Source organism: Amphiura filiformis, chromosome 8 (genome assembly GCF_039555335.1).
Source record: "Amphiura filiformis chromosome 8, Afil_fr2py, whole genome shotgun sequence".
In the NCBI taxonomy this organism is placed as follows: Eukaryota; Metazoa; Echinodermata; class Ophiuroidea; order Amphilepidida; family Amphiuridae; genus Amphiura; species Amphiura filiformis.
The window spans coordinates 25,719,163-25,735,073 of record NC_092635.1 but is presented as its reverse complement, the minus strand read 5'-3'; the positions used below and the strand labels follow the sequence as shown (position 1 = coordinate 25,735,073).

Below are 15,911 nucleotides of genomic sequence, written 5' to 3'. Positions count from 1 at the left end.
ATCCCCCAACCAATGTTGACGCCTGTATGTGGGTTTCTGACCAAATTAACCTCATATTTGGCCATTTTAGCCCCAAAAGTGCCAATATGTTCGCGCTCCGCGCGAATATATTCCACTTCTGCACCATATTTTAGCTTCAATATGGCGCAAATTTTTGCGCACTTCGTGCGCATTTGTACCATGAACTTATTTGATTGCCATAAGGTGCTGGATTCACTATGCTTGAAGAATTCCCCCCCCCCATGTCAAAAAGAAATCTATGCCACTGGTGAAAAGTGAGTTAACATAACAATAAAGTATCTGAAATGCTTTTATAACAAGTAGTGTACTTGACTTTGACTTTGTGTTGCTGACTCAAGTATTATAAAATTGGTAGTAAAATTTAAAACATGCACTGCAAAAACAGTGTCTAGATAAAACACCATTCTAGACACCATCAAGCTTGTCCTCAATTTGTAAATCTTGTCTAAATGCTAAACATGTTTAGTAATTTGAAGCCTTGTGTTTAGATATTAAACACCTGATGTTTTGAAGTTTGACATTTGTGTTTAGATTTTACATGTGTTTACAAATCGAGGACAAAAAAGTTCAATCTCTAGACACAGTTTTTGCAGTGTGCCTTTGGTCAATTAACACAAACTGCAATTGTATTGGAATTGGAATTGAATTGGAATTGAAATGAATGCTGAGAATTGAATTGAAATTGATTAGCTGTTAATTTCACTGCATTGGATTGGAATTGAAATGAAATGATTTTAAAATTGAAAAATTGAATTGGAATCGAATTGAATTAATTCTAAAGCAAGGTGGATTGAATTGGAATTGAATAGCAAGACTCCGGGTGTAGAAAGAATTGAATTTGAATAGAATTGAAATCAATTTTCTGGAGTGAAATAACAATAACTGAGACCCATACACCTATATGGAAGACATGACCTTAATCTCCTAAACAGAGGTGTAGATTTTAAATGGAGTCACCCATTTTAGGTAATTCACACTCGCTGTGTGGGAGATTAAGGTCATGTCTGGCATATGGGGTGTATGAATGTCAACTGGAACAGCCCATTCTGGTCAGTCACTTTGAAAAAAGTACGTGTCATAATATCTTTGTTCTCTGGACCATGTTGACCTTGAAGAACTATAAACGACTACAATATTATTATTACGTTGAGCGTTTTTCTCCAGATTTTTCCTTTTAAATTGTCATGGATAGTTTGCTGTTACTAGGCCTGTTTGTACTTATATCCGTAGCTGTTTTGTTTATTCGGTATAATAAACGCCGATGGCCAGTTGCTAACTTTCCTCCAGGACCAACCGGCTTGCCTTTCATAGGAGCTTTTCTTTCCATTCGCAATGAAGCGTATGCGCACAAGATTGTAGAACAGCAAGTACCGCAATATGGAAAACTGTTCAGTCTGATGTTAGGTAAGTTTAGAATTTATCCGGATTTGTTTAATAAGCATTAAGCATTATTATATGGGTATTATAATGAGCCTATTGGTTAGAACAAAGAATTGATTAAAACGAGAGGTGTCATCTTTAAAGGACATATTTTCAGCGAGGTTATAAAACTACAAAAAGCAACATTATATAAGAGCTCATTTTACGTTATTAGGCAGAAAGGCAACTGAACAGAGATAAAGTTAACCAAAAATAGAAGGACATTTCCACTTACTGTCACACTTCAAAGAATAATAATTAATTGACATTTTATCAAACGTATCAAATAAACTTCTTGTGTAGAATGGAATTTGGAGAACAGCGGATAGGTACGTGTTCGGCTGCAACTGGCCTAGTTAAATAGACCCGATTCTTATGATTCATAAGTGGCAGCGAATTTATAGCGCTTAAAAAATTCACTATATAAATCTAACATGAATTTAATTTGTTATATATATTTTATAAATATTTCTTGTTAACATAATCTAATGTGGTGCTCACTACATGTGGAGCCGATGCGGAACTTCGGATCTGCAAATGTTCAGTGCATGATGGCCAGTAGAGATAGCTTCATGTTCAGAGTAATCAAATGAAATACTATAGTTGGATATCATAAAAAATATATTACAAAAAAAATCGTGGAAAATGGTATCCCCTATCGCAAATCACCAAATTGGTCGTAGGTTTGAATTGCTAGTAGAAAAACCGTGAATTTAGCTTCACACATAGACGACTTAGCTTGAAATAAGGTGAGACACAGTGCGGCCATTACCCGTTTCGGGAATATAGTCCACCGTTCGGTGGGCATGTGGTCAAATGTAAGTAAATAACTAAAATCGGTTATTTGGAATACTACCAACCAGCAACGGACATTGAGTCAAGACTATGAGAAAAGTTTGGCGGTAAATAAAGCATTTCCTTGTTATAAAAAACAATCCAAAAGCAGTCCAAAATTCAACTTTTTATCACAACGCGATCTGAAGTTTGAGGGCCTACGCTGGTTCTTTTAATTCTAATTCTTTTAATTCTAGTTTAAATCTGTTCATTACCTGCAGTCTGATATGGTATCTATGGTTTCATCAAAGTCTTGGGAAATAATGTGAATGGTATTTTGGTTAAAAACCCCGATACTGTTAAAAGTATTTATGCAAGCGACATTACTAGCGTGTAAAATGCATACATACATGAGTGTTGTGTTTACACTTTTGTATCATACAGGTATACCCTGGGTATTCGCATCTGGGTACGACGTAATAAACGAAGTATTTCAATCCAACAAAGGTTATGACTTTGCAAGTAGGCTTGAACCGTCGTATAATATCCAGCTACATAACCCTAAGAAGTTAGGTAAGTGTTCAATTAGGGTATTAAAGGCCCATTCAGTGATTTGCTCATCCGGACAATCGTAAAAATCATCAAAATTCAGATTTTGGTACCTTTGTCATTGTCATAGATGTGTTAACATGGCCTGCTAATGGTTCAGCCAAAAGCCGTGTATTTAAGACAAATAATATATGTATATACTGGTATTAGGTATATAAATTAGCTACATGTATTTGAATGGGGCTTCAACTTCATCAATACTGCCGTTTTCTTCGTTTTTTTACCAAATTTTATATTTCAAAAATAATTTTAAATGACTTATCTTTCACTTTTAAACAATTTATTTTTTTTACAATGGCGCTGGGATCACTGACTGGGTCATTAATTGGGCATTTCGTGATCCACAGCCTCATCCACAAAAGAATTTGAGATTTTGATACCACTGGAAACCTCAGGCTTTATAATGATTATGTACAAACAAATTCTAGCAGATTAAATTCTTTAGCAAAAATATCGTCAAATTTGTATTTCGTTCTTGCACTCAGAACGTTAGTACATCGATGCCTTTTGTTATATAAGGCTCATGGAAACGGGAAATCACAAGCAGCAAATAAAAAAAGAAGCTAAAAGGGAAATGTAAGACAGAACAGATTTAGAAAATAATGGGAATGGGGTTAAAATAATAACTAAATAACATGGAAACGGAAAATCACAAGCTAAGCAGCAAACATTTTTTTAATGGGAACAAAATAGCCCCATGTATATAGAAGAAACAGAAAATAAATAAAAAAGGAAATGTAAGAAGAGACAGATTTAGATGAATAAAATGTACCTTTTCAATGATTCTACCTGTTCAGTAATTCTTCCTGTTATAGTGAACGCTCCCATTTACTCATCTAGCGGGGACCCGCGCGAAGCGCGGGTATCCCGCTAGTTGATCATAAAACGAATTAATACACCCATCTCTCAACACGCGCACGCGATATTCAAAAATTCCCGGGCGCCGAAATTGTCCAGTGCAATGACTTCCCAGTAATACAATGAAGGCTGACAACAATTGAGCACATAACCATGATGTCATTGCACTCATGATCAAAATCACCTTTTGGAATGGCCGCGACCATGGCCACGACATACTCTTTAATATACACTGTCCAAGCTCTTACACAAGGTCCTGAGCTCACACTGTCCTCACTTATGCGATCGAAGTAGTGTCTCTCTTAATTTAGTACTCTCAGATTGATCATAAAGGCCAAGGCTGAGACCAAGGCATTTGACATATCAAGGTCAAAGCTTAAGCAGCACTGGGTTAATATCTTACATTTTATATTTGACAATGTTCTGAAACGGGTTATCTTTTTGTCTTTTCTATCTATACGTAGGTTTGTTCAATGCTGATTACAGTGAAAGGTGGCAACAGCAAAAAAGATTTGTGTTCTCGACCTTACGTGGATTTGGCTTTGGAAAGGCTAGTTTTGAATGGAAAATTGCTGATGAAGTTAGCTTGCTATTAAGTCATCTTAAGGTATGTAGTAAACAGACCTATAAATGCAATGAAACAAAACCTGGTCACGACTTTAAAATCGAGAACAAAACCAGTTGTCAACAGACAAAAAAGACGATACACATTCATCTGAATCAAAATGAATTGTATATTCTTATTTGTGGTACTTTTGTATAGTAAAAGCCTGGCTATTTCATAATTATTTAAAATATTAGTAATGATAACATTATTACAATAATAAATGAATGAATAATAATTAAAGCAACTTCCCCGATAGGTCAGCGTTCAACGTGTCCCCAAACTCATGTGCCAAAACCGTCCTACAATACTTTCGGAATTTGTAATACCGATGTCGCTTATTGAGGGTCTCTTACGGGATGAAATCAAAACTCGACCGGCGGTTGACCGACAGGTTTCCATAGGTTTCCATAGTTTAGAACAATAGAAACCGGACGGAACCGGACGGAAGCGGTGGTCAACCGCCGGTCGAGGTTTTATTTTATCCCTTAGCCAATTTTACAATACTGCTTTTACCTGTATGGTTCATGTTCATGATGTTGACGTTTTTAAATAAAAGCAATATAACTGTTACCATTTTCTACAGGATCTAGCCGAAGTTCCCCAGGATTTATCTACGCTGCTAATCTCCTGTGTTGCCAATGTGATGTGCGATACGTTCTTGGGTTGCCACTATGATCATAATGACATTGAATTCCAACACATTCTTCATGTGTTAGATGAAATATTCCAGATGTATGGTAGGCAAGAGAGTCTGATATTGGAGTACTTGCCCATATCACGACCATTTCTAAAACAACATGCACAGAAGATAATTGACCTGAACGAGGAATTGTATGCATTTCTAATGAGCAAAGTCGCAGAACATCAAAAGACGTTTGTAGCAGGTAGGGAGCCTCGTGATTTTGTCGAATGTTACTTGGCAAAGAGTTTGGAGGAACCAGATATCTTTACCATTGAAGACTTGAAATATGTGTTGAGCGATTTGTTCTCAGCATCTACAGATACGACAGCAAATACCCTAAAGTTTGCCCTATTATATATGGTGATGAACCCTGATGTGCAGGAGAAGGTACATCAAGAATCAATGAGGGTAAGTTACCGTAAGTCTAAAGTAGTTCAACAGCTAAAATCGTTCTCATTTCGGATGCATTGTTATCAGAACCCTTGGTAAATTGTACCATTATCTTCAAAAGAAGAAACAGAAAATGGCACACAACCCGAATTGTAGCACATTTTAAGGCATATTTTCGAATATTTGGATTTACAGCTATATATCAGAATCTCAGTTTTTATCTGGAGACATACTTCGGGGATTTAATTGATACAAGGGAAGAGGTTTTATTTGATGTAAACGTTGTGGAAAACGAGTCTCATAATTATGACATTGTGAAATAAACCGTATGATATTTAATACCTGTAGGTGGTTGGCCCATCTCGACTACCTTGTTTAGACGACCATGAGAAGATGCCTTATACAGCAGCTACAATATATGAAATACAAAGGTTGTCTACGATCGCCCCAGAAGATATTCGATGTGCTACTGTTGATACCACATTAGCTGGTTACAACATACCAAAAGGAACTAATATCATATGTGATATGAGGTACTTAAAGCCTAAAATGTATTCGTGTTTGTGTTTGCAACTTTGATGTGATCATGGTGATGGTGATAATCATATGACACGATGATGTGTGATTTGTATTTAGAGAATAAATATATTGTTTTCCGCCTGAGTGCATCTATCATCTCATAGATCATATAACACGGGCGACATCATTATTTTAAGTAAAACAATGAGGCGAAACCGAGTTGTTTTGCGCCTAAAATAATGATGTCGCCGTGTTATTAGTCGATAGATGCACGACAGCGGCTAAAAACGATACCATTATTCTCATTCTTAAACACTTCAATTCAAATAAAAATACCAAAGTATACCACATTTTAATCAAATTAATTAAATCCTACATTTTACATGGCTTAAAATCGATCAGTCCCGTTGTTGATATGCACCTCCGATTGGTAGAAATAGCGCATACGAGTAACGCGTCGACACCCTCGCTCTAAAGTGTGTTTAAGAATTATTTTTATCTTGTAAACAAAACCATGATCATGATATAGATATGGATGTCCAGGCGGGCCCTGACGGTGATGTAGTTGTTTTCGTTGCCATGACGAGAGCGTCGGGTTGATGGTTTGGTTTTAGGTATCGGTCACACATCGTCCACGCCTGGTAAAGAATTATTTTGTATAGGCATCAAAGCATGTGTCTTTATAAACTGCCCGCCGGCTGCTGAGAGTAACTTCTATTACAAAATTAGCTTATACTTGCACTCCGCGCAAGTATGCATGGTATGGTGCATTTTGTCACCATACCTGTTCAACATATATGCCGAACATATCATGCGGAATGCACTTGATGGCTACGAGGGTATGGTTTCAATTGGAGGACGACAAATAAGCAACCTCAGGTATGCTGACGATACCACCCTCATTGCACGAACAGCTTCTGATCTACAAGATCTCATTAACCGAGTTAAGAAAGGCAGTGAGGAGTATGGATTGTTTCTCAATGTCTAAAAGACAAAGGTCATGATTTGTGGTGGAAACGTAGACCAACAAGTGAAGGCAGGTGGAGAGGACATAGAGGTTGTTAATACTTTCAACTTCCTTGGATCCCTCATTGTAGAGGAAGGAGGCAGCTCCCAGGAAATCAAAAGACGCTTGGCTATGGCAAGAACATCTGCCATTGCACTCACAGACATCTGGAAAGATAGAGGAATCTCTAGAACAACAAAGATGAACATCATGGATGCCCTGGTCTTCCTGATTGCCACATATGGGTCTGAAACATGGGCTATTGGAAGAGCAGATAGATCTAGAATCCAAGCTTTGGAACAGTGGTGCTGGAGGAAAATGTTGAGAATTTCTTGGAAAGAACACAAAACAAATGAATTTGTCAGAAGCCAGATAGGAGATCACACCTCATTATGCCAGAAGATTGACCGTAACAAACTTCAATATTTTGGCCATGTTTCTAGACGAAACGGAGATTGTTTGGAGAAGATCATTGTTCAAGGTCACGATGAAGGACATCGCAGAAGAGGTAGACAGAAGACACGCATGATGCAGTCATGTCTACAGTAGAATTCACCTCGACCTTTGCAGGTCTTAAACCCCATTAAAAGCTATTAAACCAAGATAACACTCATTGAAAACAGCTCAACTGATTTTTAATTTTTAGAACACCAAAATGTAAATATAATTTAAAAATTGAGTGGCATTCTGAATGCGCCTAATCACATGAATCGGAATCAATTTTGAGAATAAGCTTTTTTCGTCGATATCTACTGAAAATGTCATAAAAGGAGGATAGTAGGATCACGAAATACGCCTTTAAAAGGTTGTATTTTATCAGTTTCAAGTGAAAATTACATCTTAGTGTTTATGAGTATCAAACAATCTCAAATTCATTTTTGACGAAAGTATTCATGCACCTTACTCCCCTAAGGACCTTTATATTTTATTTAAGGCCGGCAACCGAACCAATCAAACAACACGTATTTGAATACGCTGGCGAAGTTACGTAATAATCGGATTAACTACCATAGCAATAGGTGAAAACAATTTTTTGAATATACCGCGCTGCACTGATACGTTCACGCGGTACCTCTTCATTGAACCATATCATGCTGATCACTTGCACCTGTAAGATTAGTATCTTTGAAAAGACCAGTATTGTATTCAATCTATGATTGCAGATATACACAGGTGATGAGTGTAACCTGCTTGTAGTGCAGCGCGATATGTTCAAAATTGTTTTCACCTATTGCTATGGTAAATAATCCGATTAATTACGTAACTTCGCCAGCGTATAATGGTAATAGAATGAACGGCAATATGGTAGACTGATACTTGGTTTTAATTTTGTGATGTGTTTGTTGATTATCCAGGGGACTACATTACGATCCAGAGCTGTGGCCTGATCCGGAACGATTTGATGCGACCAGACATTTGAATGAAAAGGGGGAAGTGGTCAAACATCCATACTTACTACCGTTTGGAGCAGGTATAATACAAAGTGCCCATAGCCCATAGTTTTATTTTTAGAGAATAAAGGTATTGTTTTTAGCCGCTGGAGTGCATATATCGTCTCATATAACACGGGCGAGATCATTATTTTAAGTAAAACAACGAGGCGAAGCCGAGTTAAGTTGTTTTACGCCAAAATAATGATGTCGCCCGTGTCATATGAGACGATAGATGCACGACAGCGACTAAAACCAATACCTTTATTCTCATTCTTAAACACTTCAACTCAAATAAAAAGTATTACAAATTGTAATCAAATTAAATCCTACATTTTACAAGGAATTACCTAGGGCTTAAAATCGATCAGTCCAGTTGATGCTATGTGCCTCCGATTGGTTTAAATAGCGAGTACCCGTATCTCGCCGCTGCACACGCGATGACCCGTGTGATATCGTGTCATATCACACGGGTAAGAACCAATAAGATTGCAGGAACGCTTTCAAGCGTTTAAGAATTACCAATTGAATACAGCCTCATGATGCAGTCATGTCTACAGTAGAATTCATCTCGACCTTTGCAGGACTTAACCCCATTAAAAGCTATTAAACCAAGATAACACTCATTGAAACAGCTCAACTGATTAAATCGGATCTTCTCTGGCTGTGCACATGTGACTGTTTTCATGTGCGATATCGCAATAAAGTTTGCGTATTATAGCTTCAGTTGGGTAACCGATTACAAAGGAAACGAAAGGAAACAATGGTATGTGTACTTTTGTTCACGAAATGAGACAAAGACCTGCTTTTTGTTAACCAGCATTCTTCAAAATGAGCAACATAATGATTGTTGACTTAACACGGTTTGGTGTTATCTGTCGTTTACATATCCTTCCTAAAACACAAAAGTGTGACCCTCTCCAAACATCTAAATTAGCTAAAAATTTAGGACATGTTACAAAACTTTATTTTCTAGAACCTATTTAGAATAATTTAAATGTAGCTTTTACCGTTTTTTTGTGGCATCCTTCAGAAGTGAGCGGTCCGATACCAATATTTTCGGTCAAATATCCATTCAATTAACACGGGGAGTTGGCTAGCTATGCCTTGCCCTCACTCATATTTTACAAAAGTGCGACCATTTCTGAACATCTAACCTAGCTGTAATTTTAGGTCATGTTAGAGAAATATATTTGCTAAAAGTTTTGGAGAATAAATAAAATATTGGCTGGTTATTTTTCACACAGTGATGTTAACTAGGCAAGTGTCCATTCTCCCAACATACATCATTTGTAGAGGTCACGCGACAATGGTGAGAGCACTGTGTATTGTGTATAGGAAAACGGACAGTAACTGCAGTATGTTTGAATCAAAATGAATCCAAATAGATACAACTGCACAACAGTGTCACAGGAAGAAAGAATCCCAGGGGAAGAATAGTTTTGAATTTGATCATTGAAAGAATTTTTTTGACACAACTCACATGAGGGTTTATTTAGTAATTTTGAACTATAACATTTTCTTTCATCTTGCCAACAGGTCGACGCATGTGCATGGGTGAAACTTTAGCCAAGATGGAGCTATTTCTATTCTTCTCCAGTTTAATGCATCAATTTAAGTTTGAACTTCCTCCTGGTAGAGAACCACCTTCACTGGATCCTGCTCCTGGGTTCACCGCGTCTCCTTTTCCATTTGAAGTAATTGTCAAAGAATATGAATGAATTTATCCTTGAAATCATTTTAAATACTAAGACAATTAATAAAGATAATAGATAGTCTGCCTATTTACAAAGACTGGACCAGTTACTATGGTTTACAACTTGCCCGATAGCATTTCAATTTACCCAAATATTGCACAATGATGAGCATACTCAGTTTTTGTTCATACCACTTAAGCAAAGTAAATAATAAAAACATATCTTCTATAAAACAAATTTCTGTATAATTGTATTGGTTTTGTTTAATTTCTTCTTTTGCCTGGGTTACTCATTTAGTAGATGTTTTAAGGTAACCTCTGTTCTTCCTAATGATACCATATGACATATGACAAGACGACTATGTATCCCGGGGGGCACTTCAATATGAAATGGATATAGGTGTAGGGCTGGCACTTTCGCACTAAGGGGCATTCGGTGAGAGCAAAATGTAAAAAATATGGGGTCATTGGGTGAGAGCATGATTTTTGGCATTCGGTGAGAGCAAAAAATGTAAAAAATATGGGGTCATTGGGTGAGAACATGACTTTTTTTTAATTGAAATTTTTGGGTGAGAGCTGAAATAGCGCCACAAAATCCTCGAAAATCGAATTTCTAGTTCGAAATGGCTTCAAATTTTGTTGTTTTTTCAAAATAATGAATAATGATTTAGTGATAAATGAAAGTTGCTGTTCAAATTGAACTAGTAAGGGTCTTTGGGTGACAGATCAACTGGAAAAATAGGGGTCTTCGGGTGACAGAGCATGTGTTCGTAAAAAATATGGGGTCTTTGGGTGACAGCGATGCTGAAAAAGGGGTCTTAACAGCCCTACATACGCGTCACCTCCAAAGTTGGAGTGCCCCCGGGCTATGTATACATGTACCTACTGCTTGAATGAACTGTTGGAGCTGATAGTGCTTTAAAGTCACGATCTTTTAAAAATGAATTTGAATTATGTTTTTCGAAACCAGATTTCCTTTTGGCATATTTGAAAGTTAATTAAAAAACATGTCTCAACTTACAACTTAAAATTTATCTCACATAATGTGGTCTCGCTCTTCACTAATATTCCTATTGATGTGGGACTGGATATAAATAAGTTCGCACTTTAATCAAATCAATACAATTTAAATTCAGGGGAATTCGGGAAATGCACTCTAAAAATTAACTCCCCACAAATGAATAGAATCTATTCAAATTTGACAAGTATGTACATTGGCAAATTGGTTTTTTAAACATTATTGCTGCAATATTTTGGTTGTTTTTAGATTACTTTTAAGGTGTAGTATTTAATATACAGTGTCAATTTTATATTGTATATTTTATGTATGTGCATTTTCCTTTTTTAGTTGTTCAATGTAAAGCGCAATGGGGCATCTGCGATGCAAATTACGCTATAGAAATATTGGTTTATTATTATTATTATTATTCGGAGGAGGTTAACAGATTTTTCTTAAAATTTAACCGATTTCTCTTCAAAATGAATCGGATTTTCTCATCAAAATGAAAAGAAACTCATCAAACTTGAGGAGATTGCCTTGTCATTTAAAACAACGAATAGGTGCTTGTCAGAAATGAATAGGTTCTTATAAAAAGAAACCCCCAAAAAACAGAAACTATTCATTTTGATAAGATTGTCGGTTCAAAGTGATAATATACCTGATCAAAATGAACAACATATCTCATCAAAACGAATGGTTCGGGATCAAAAATAAATGAGTCACTTCTATTTAGAAAAATTAATAGTGTGAAATTAAGAGTGTGTAATCAGTTCCTACTCCATAGAGTCTACGTTTAAAATTTACCACGGCACACCACCAAATAGGTCCAAATTTACAAAAACACGTAAACGATAACTTCACAATCATTAACAGCAACGACAATTTTTATAACTAATGAATGAGTAATAAAGTTCTTAGGACATGATAACTTGGCTCTTATCAGGCAAAATCATTACACTGCTCCAAGTACCGTATAGAAAATGCAGTGCAATGCGTGTCAATGAATATATCTCATTCATCAGCAGGAACATTTTCCAGAATAATACGCATTTTGTGACATTATTTAAAATTCTATGTTGATGACACCTTAAAAATTTTCAGCTCCTTCTGAATCGGGCTATATAGCCAAGGCTGTAACATCTCTTGAGTGAAAAAACTTAAGTGAGAAGTGGCTTTTCATTCGGCATGGTATCCCGTGGTTTTACAGACTTCTGCTTCATATGAACACGTTCATAACTGCTTGAATCTTTGTTCCTTGCGCAAGGTAGTTTTTTCTCAGCTATGATATCGCCCAAAGTGTACAAAAATGGATTGATGGAGGAATTGATTGGTAAGACAAATGTTGCTATCCAGGCATAAGCAATTGGTTCGACTTCCAATGCTCCTGCCTGTACAAGGATCGACAGAACACTAATTGGAACCCAGCAGCAAAAGTCAGTGATCACGATTAATGACATTTTCTTCGCAATACGTATCTCATGTTTAGATATAGAAGAACGACCAGATGTCGCTGCAGATTTTCTCACATGTATAAAAATGCGACTGTAACATATGCCTACAGTTATGACACACAGTAAATTCAGTACAATGAATATAACAATGGAAAAATACATTGCTACTTCACTGCCTCTAGTATGGTGTTCCGCCACATTTCTAGTATCTGCAAACCTTTCTGTGAGTTGCAACTCAGTGTAATTAGTTTCATAGTTATAATATCTAGAGAATGGAAGTCCAACACAAATCTCAGAAACATCATAGATGTTTGCATCTATACCAGGTAGTACAAATGACAAGATGCAGATGCTAAGTGATACCATCCATATTACACACACTGCTATGCGTGTCGATTTTACATTAAAAGATTATTGTTGAATGGATACTTTACTCTCAGAAACCTGACAACGCTTATTAGAGTTATGAAGAACACTGAAGCCTCACTGGATAAAACGGAGAGAGAACCAGCTATCTTACACAGAGTATTGCTACGCCATGATTCTGAATGGGATGGGAAGTAGTCTCTATAGTACAAGTCAACTGAGAGAAGAATCATTAGGTATACACCCATGAGAAAGTCTGATATTGATAAGTTACTGATCAGCAAAAGCTGGACTTTATTTATATGTTGCCTTCGTTTATATCTTGCAATAGTTCCCACTACGTTGCCGACTATTGCAAGAATGCTTAATACCCATACACCACCTCTGAGACCAAAATAGGGTAATAAGCGTTTACAAGTTAGAAAAGGAGATCTGGGGGAGGTGAAATAGCACTTTGCTTTCTTGAGAAAGCAACATGGTGCGTAATCATCGACGAACACTTGTGTGTTGCTTTTCAAACCTTCAAATGATGCAGTATCGATCCACTGAAGAGGGTTACCAGTAATGTTCAAGGTGTCCAGAACACACACATGGAATACCTTTGAGTCTAAATCATTAAGGTTATTATTAGCCAGGTTAAGAACTGATAAGTTATATGTATTTCTTAGAATTCCATTGGGAAGAAACCGTAATCCATTGTCCGATAGTACAAGTACTGTCATTTCTGTCAAGTTTTGAAATATATCTGGATGCAGATCATTCAGTAGATTATGAGAAAGTTGTAGCACCTGTAGGCTAGTTATATCTGCAAATGCCTGGGGCTCAATTTCTGTTAGTAGGTTGTGGGCCATGTTTAAATATGTTAAGCTCTGCACTCCTACAAACACCCCGCGCTTCAATACAGTCAAGGTATTGTTTTGCAAATACAGCTTTTCCAGATTGACTAGATTTTTAAACATGCCAGACTGGGCCTCCAACACATTGTTACTTAACTTCAATTCCAACAGGTTCACCAATCCTCTGAACACATCGGCTTCGATGATTTTCAACTTATTATACCTTAAATCTAGCCCTTTTAGATTTACCGGCACTTCAAATACACCTGGTTGAAGGTACTGTAAACTGTTATTGGTTAGATATAGATACTCCAATGTGCTAGTCAATCCTGCAAATGAATCATTGTGAATGTGGCGAAGTTTGCTATTTATCCATTGCAGGTGTGTTAAGTTAGCTGGATACGATACTGTTGTAACTATATCACTTTCATTGACACAGTTAATCAGTACTTCACGAAATTTCCCCAGACTGCAGGTACAGTTCGGTGGGCACCCGATGCTGCATATAGCGCCATCATTGGTAGTATAAAAAGGTGAAAAATAATCTGGATACCACGATATCTCATTGTTGTATGAACACTCAACAACTGCATCATCTTGATCACCTTCTGCAACAAATGTGCCCATAATTAAGAGAGTCAAACATACTATGACTATTTTCATGAAGTAGGAGAGAGGAGGGTGTCCATCAGTACAATGCCAAGCCATGATGAGCCGATGCTGGTTATGAATGATGCTTCCAATGATCGATCAGTCTGTTCTAGTCAACTACTCTGTGAATTGCATAAACTGCAGATGTTTGTTCAAAACAAGTACCACTGCAGTAACAGTGACCTATATCTTGCGCTGAATTCGTGCATATCAGACATACAAATGGAAGGAAACCTTCTGTGTCTCCTTCGATCTGCATAATAATAATAAGTTACATATTGTTATAAGTTGAGAAGTATTGTGTCAGAAGTCATATAAACCATATCGGAGACAAAAATATATGCAGCTGCAGGTTATTAATGCTAACCATTCCGACTAACCATATCAAAATTAGTCGAGAAAAATGCAATTTACTTCCGCCTTTTAAAATTGAGAAGTCGGTACAGTAGTAAGAACAAGTACCAAATATAGGTAGACCTCCGCCAGCACCGAGGCTCATTGTGTTATAGTTAGTCAATTGTCTGGGTCAGGCAATCTTGTCAAAGCAATATGGTAACAGGAACAATACCACGTACGCGTGTGTCAATAGAATAATTAATGGATGCTTCAAGATGCCTCAGGCACTGACACATTGAACTACGTTCGATTTCATTGTGCCAAATTATAACAATGAATAGCTGTCTGCAGTGCTTCTTTGCATTAAAGGTTGTAAAGTTTACACAGAATTAATTTTTGATATGTTTAATATTTGAAACTGGTTTGATATGATTTGATTTGGTTTATGTTGATGAATTTCTAATCATGTCAGCATATGTGCAACATGTTTACACTATAGATGTTAAGGAGGCGAACGGGCGGGCATTGCGATTTCAATGGTTGGGACAGTGTTTTACCGTATCTCCATTAATTTCGAAGGTGTCAAAAATGCAAAGAGGTATATTAAAATTATCGTTAGGTATTTTTGCTATGAAAAATCTGGCAAAAAACGAATAAAACAGCAGTACTGACAAAGTTTAAGTTCCATTCAAATACATGTAGCTTAATTTCTCTACTTTAGTACAGAAATTACAGATTCACGTAAAATGTCTTATTTTGTCTTTATTATGCGTCTTTCGGCTTAATCACTAACAGCCTATGTTACCACATTATTACACTCACTACACTACTTGGTTTTGAAAAATGAACTATGTAATCACAAAGCTCGGTGTTTATGAAACGTATATGTTGAGCCAAGTAATGAAGTTTAAAGCTCTAAAACATGAACAAACTCAATTAGTTATTCATTGATGTTTTTAAGGTGCGCGGAAATTTACCACAACTTATACCCCTGGTGCAAACAAAAATCACATTCATCCTATAGTAATGGGTCGGACATTGCCATGATTGTCAACATGATCCAGAGCTTTTATTAAAATACACAACACGAGTATCAGTAATAAAGAAGAGAAACATTTTATATAAATAATAATTGGTCATTTTACTTTGAAAATATTCATACACAAACGCAAATATACAAAATACATACAAATCTGAATTCTTAAGGAGAGAGTGTAAATGCGAATGTTTACTTCCTGAACACATTTCCTATCTGATCAA

The 15,911-nt window shown here is 36.6% G+C and overlaps 2 protein-coding genes across 2 annotated transcripts; one reads left to right on the top strand and one right to left on the bottom strand.

The window, feature by feature from the left end:
• Nucleotides 1–1,205: 1,205 nt before the first annotated feature.
• On the top strand, nucleotides 1,206–10,036 carry LOC140159472 (cytochrome P450 2J5-like). The gene is made up of 7 exons (XM_072182959.1): nucleotides 1,206–1,425; nucleotides 2,659–2,787; nucleotides 4,146–4,288; nucleotides 4,872–5,378; nucleotides 5,709–5,893; nucleotides 8,241–8,356; nucleotides 9,855–10,036. Exons 1-7 carry the CDS (start codon nucleotides 1,206–1,208, stop codon nucleotides 10,034–10,036), a joined length of 1,482 nt encoding a protein of 493 aa, XP_072039060.1.
• Nucleotides 10,037–11,221: 1,185 nt separating this feature from the next.
• Nucleotides 11,222–14,872, bottom strand: LOC140158858 (uncharacterized). The gene is given in 2 exon segments (XM_072182113.1): nucleotides 11,222–12,873; nucleotides 12,876–14,872. Coding segments are annotated over 2 exon segments (2,202 nt in total). The 5' UTR covers nucleotides 14,373–14,872; the 3' UTR covers nucleotides 11,222–12,168.
• Between the last annotated feature and the right edge of the window lie 1,039 nt (nucleotides 14,873–15,911).

Coding starts and splice junctions, on each gene's coding strand:
- LOC140159472 (XM_072182959.1), top strand. CDS start 1,206: ATGGATAGTTTGCTGTTACTAGGCCTGTTTGTACTTATATCCGTAGCT. Junction 4,289..4,871: donor TGCTATTAAGTCATCTTAAG/GTATGTAGTAAA, acceptor CATTTTCTACAG/GATCTAGCCGAAGTTCCCCA. Junction 8,357..9,854: donor CTTACTACCGTTTGGAGCAG/GTATAATACAAA, acceptor TCTTGCCAACAG/GTCGACGCATGTGCATGGGT.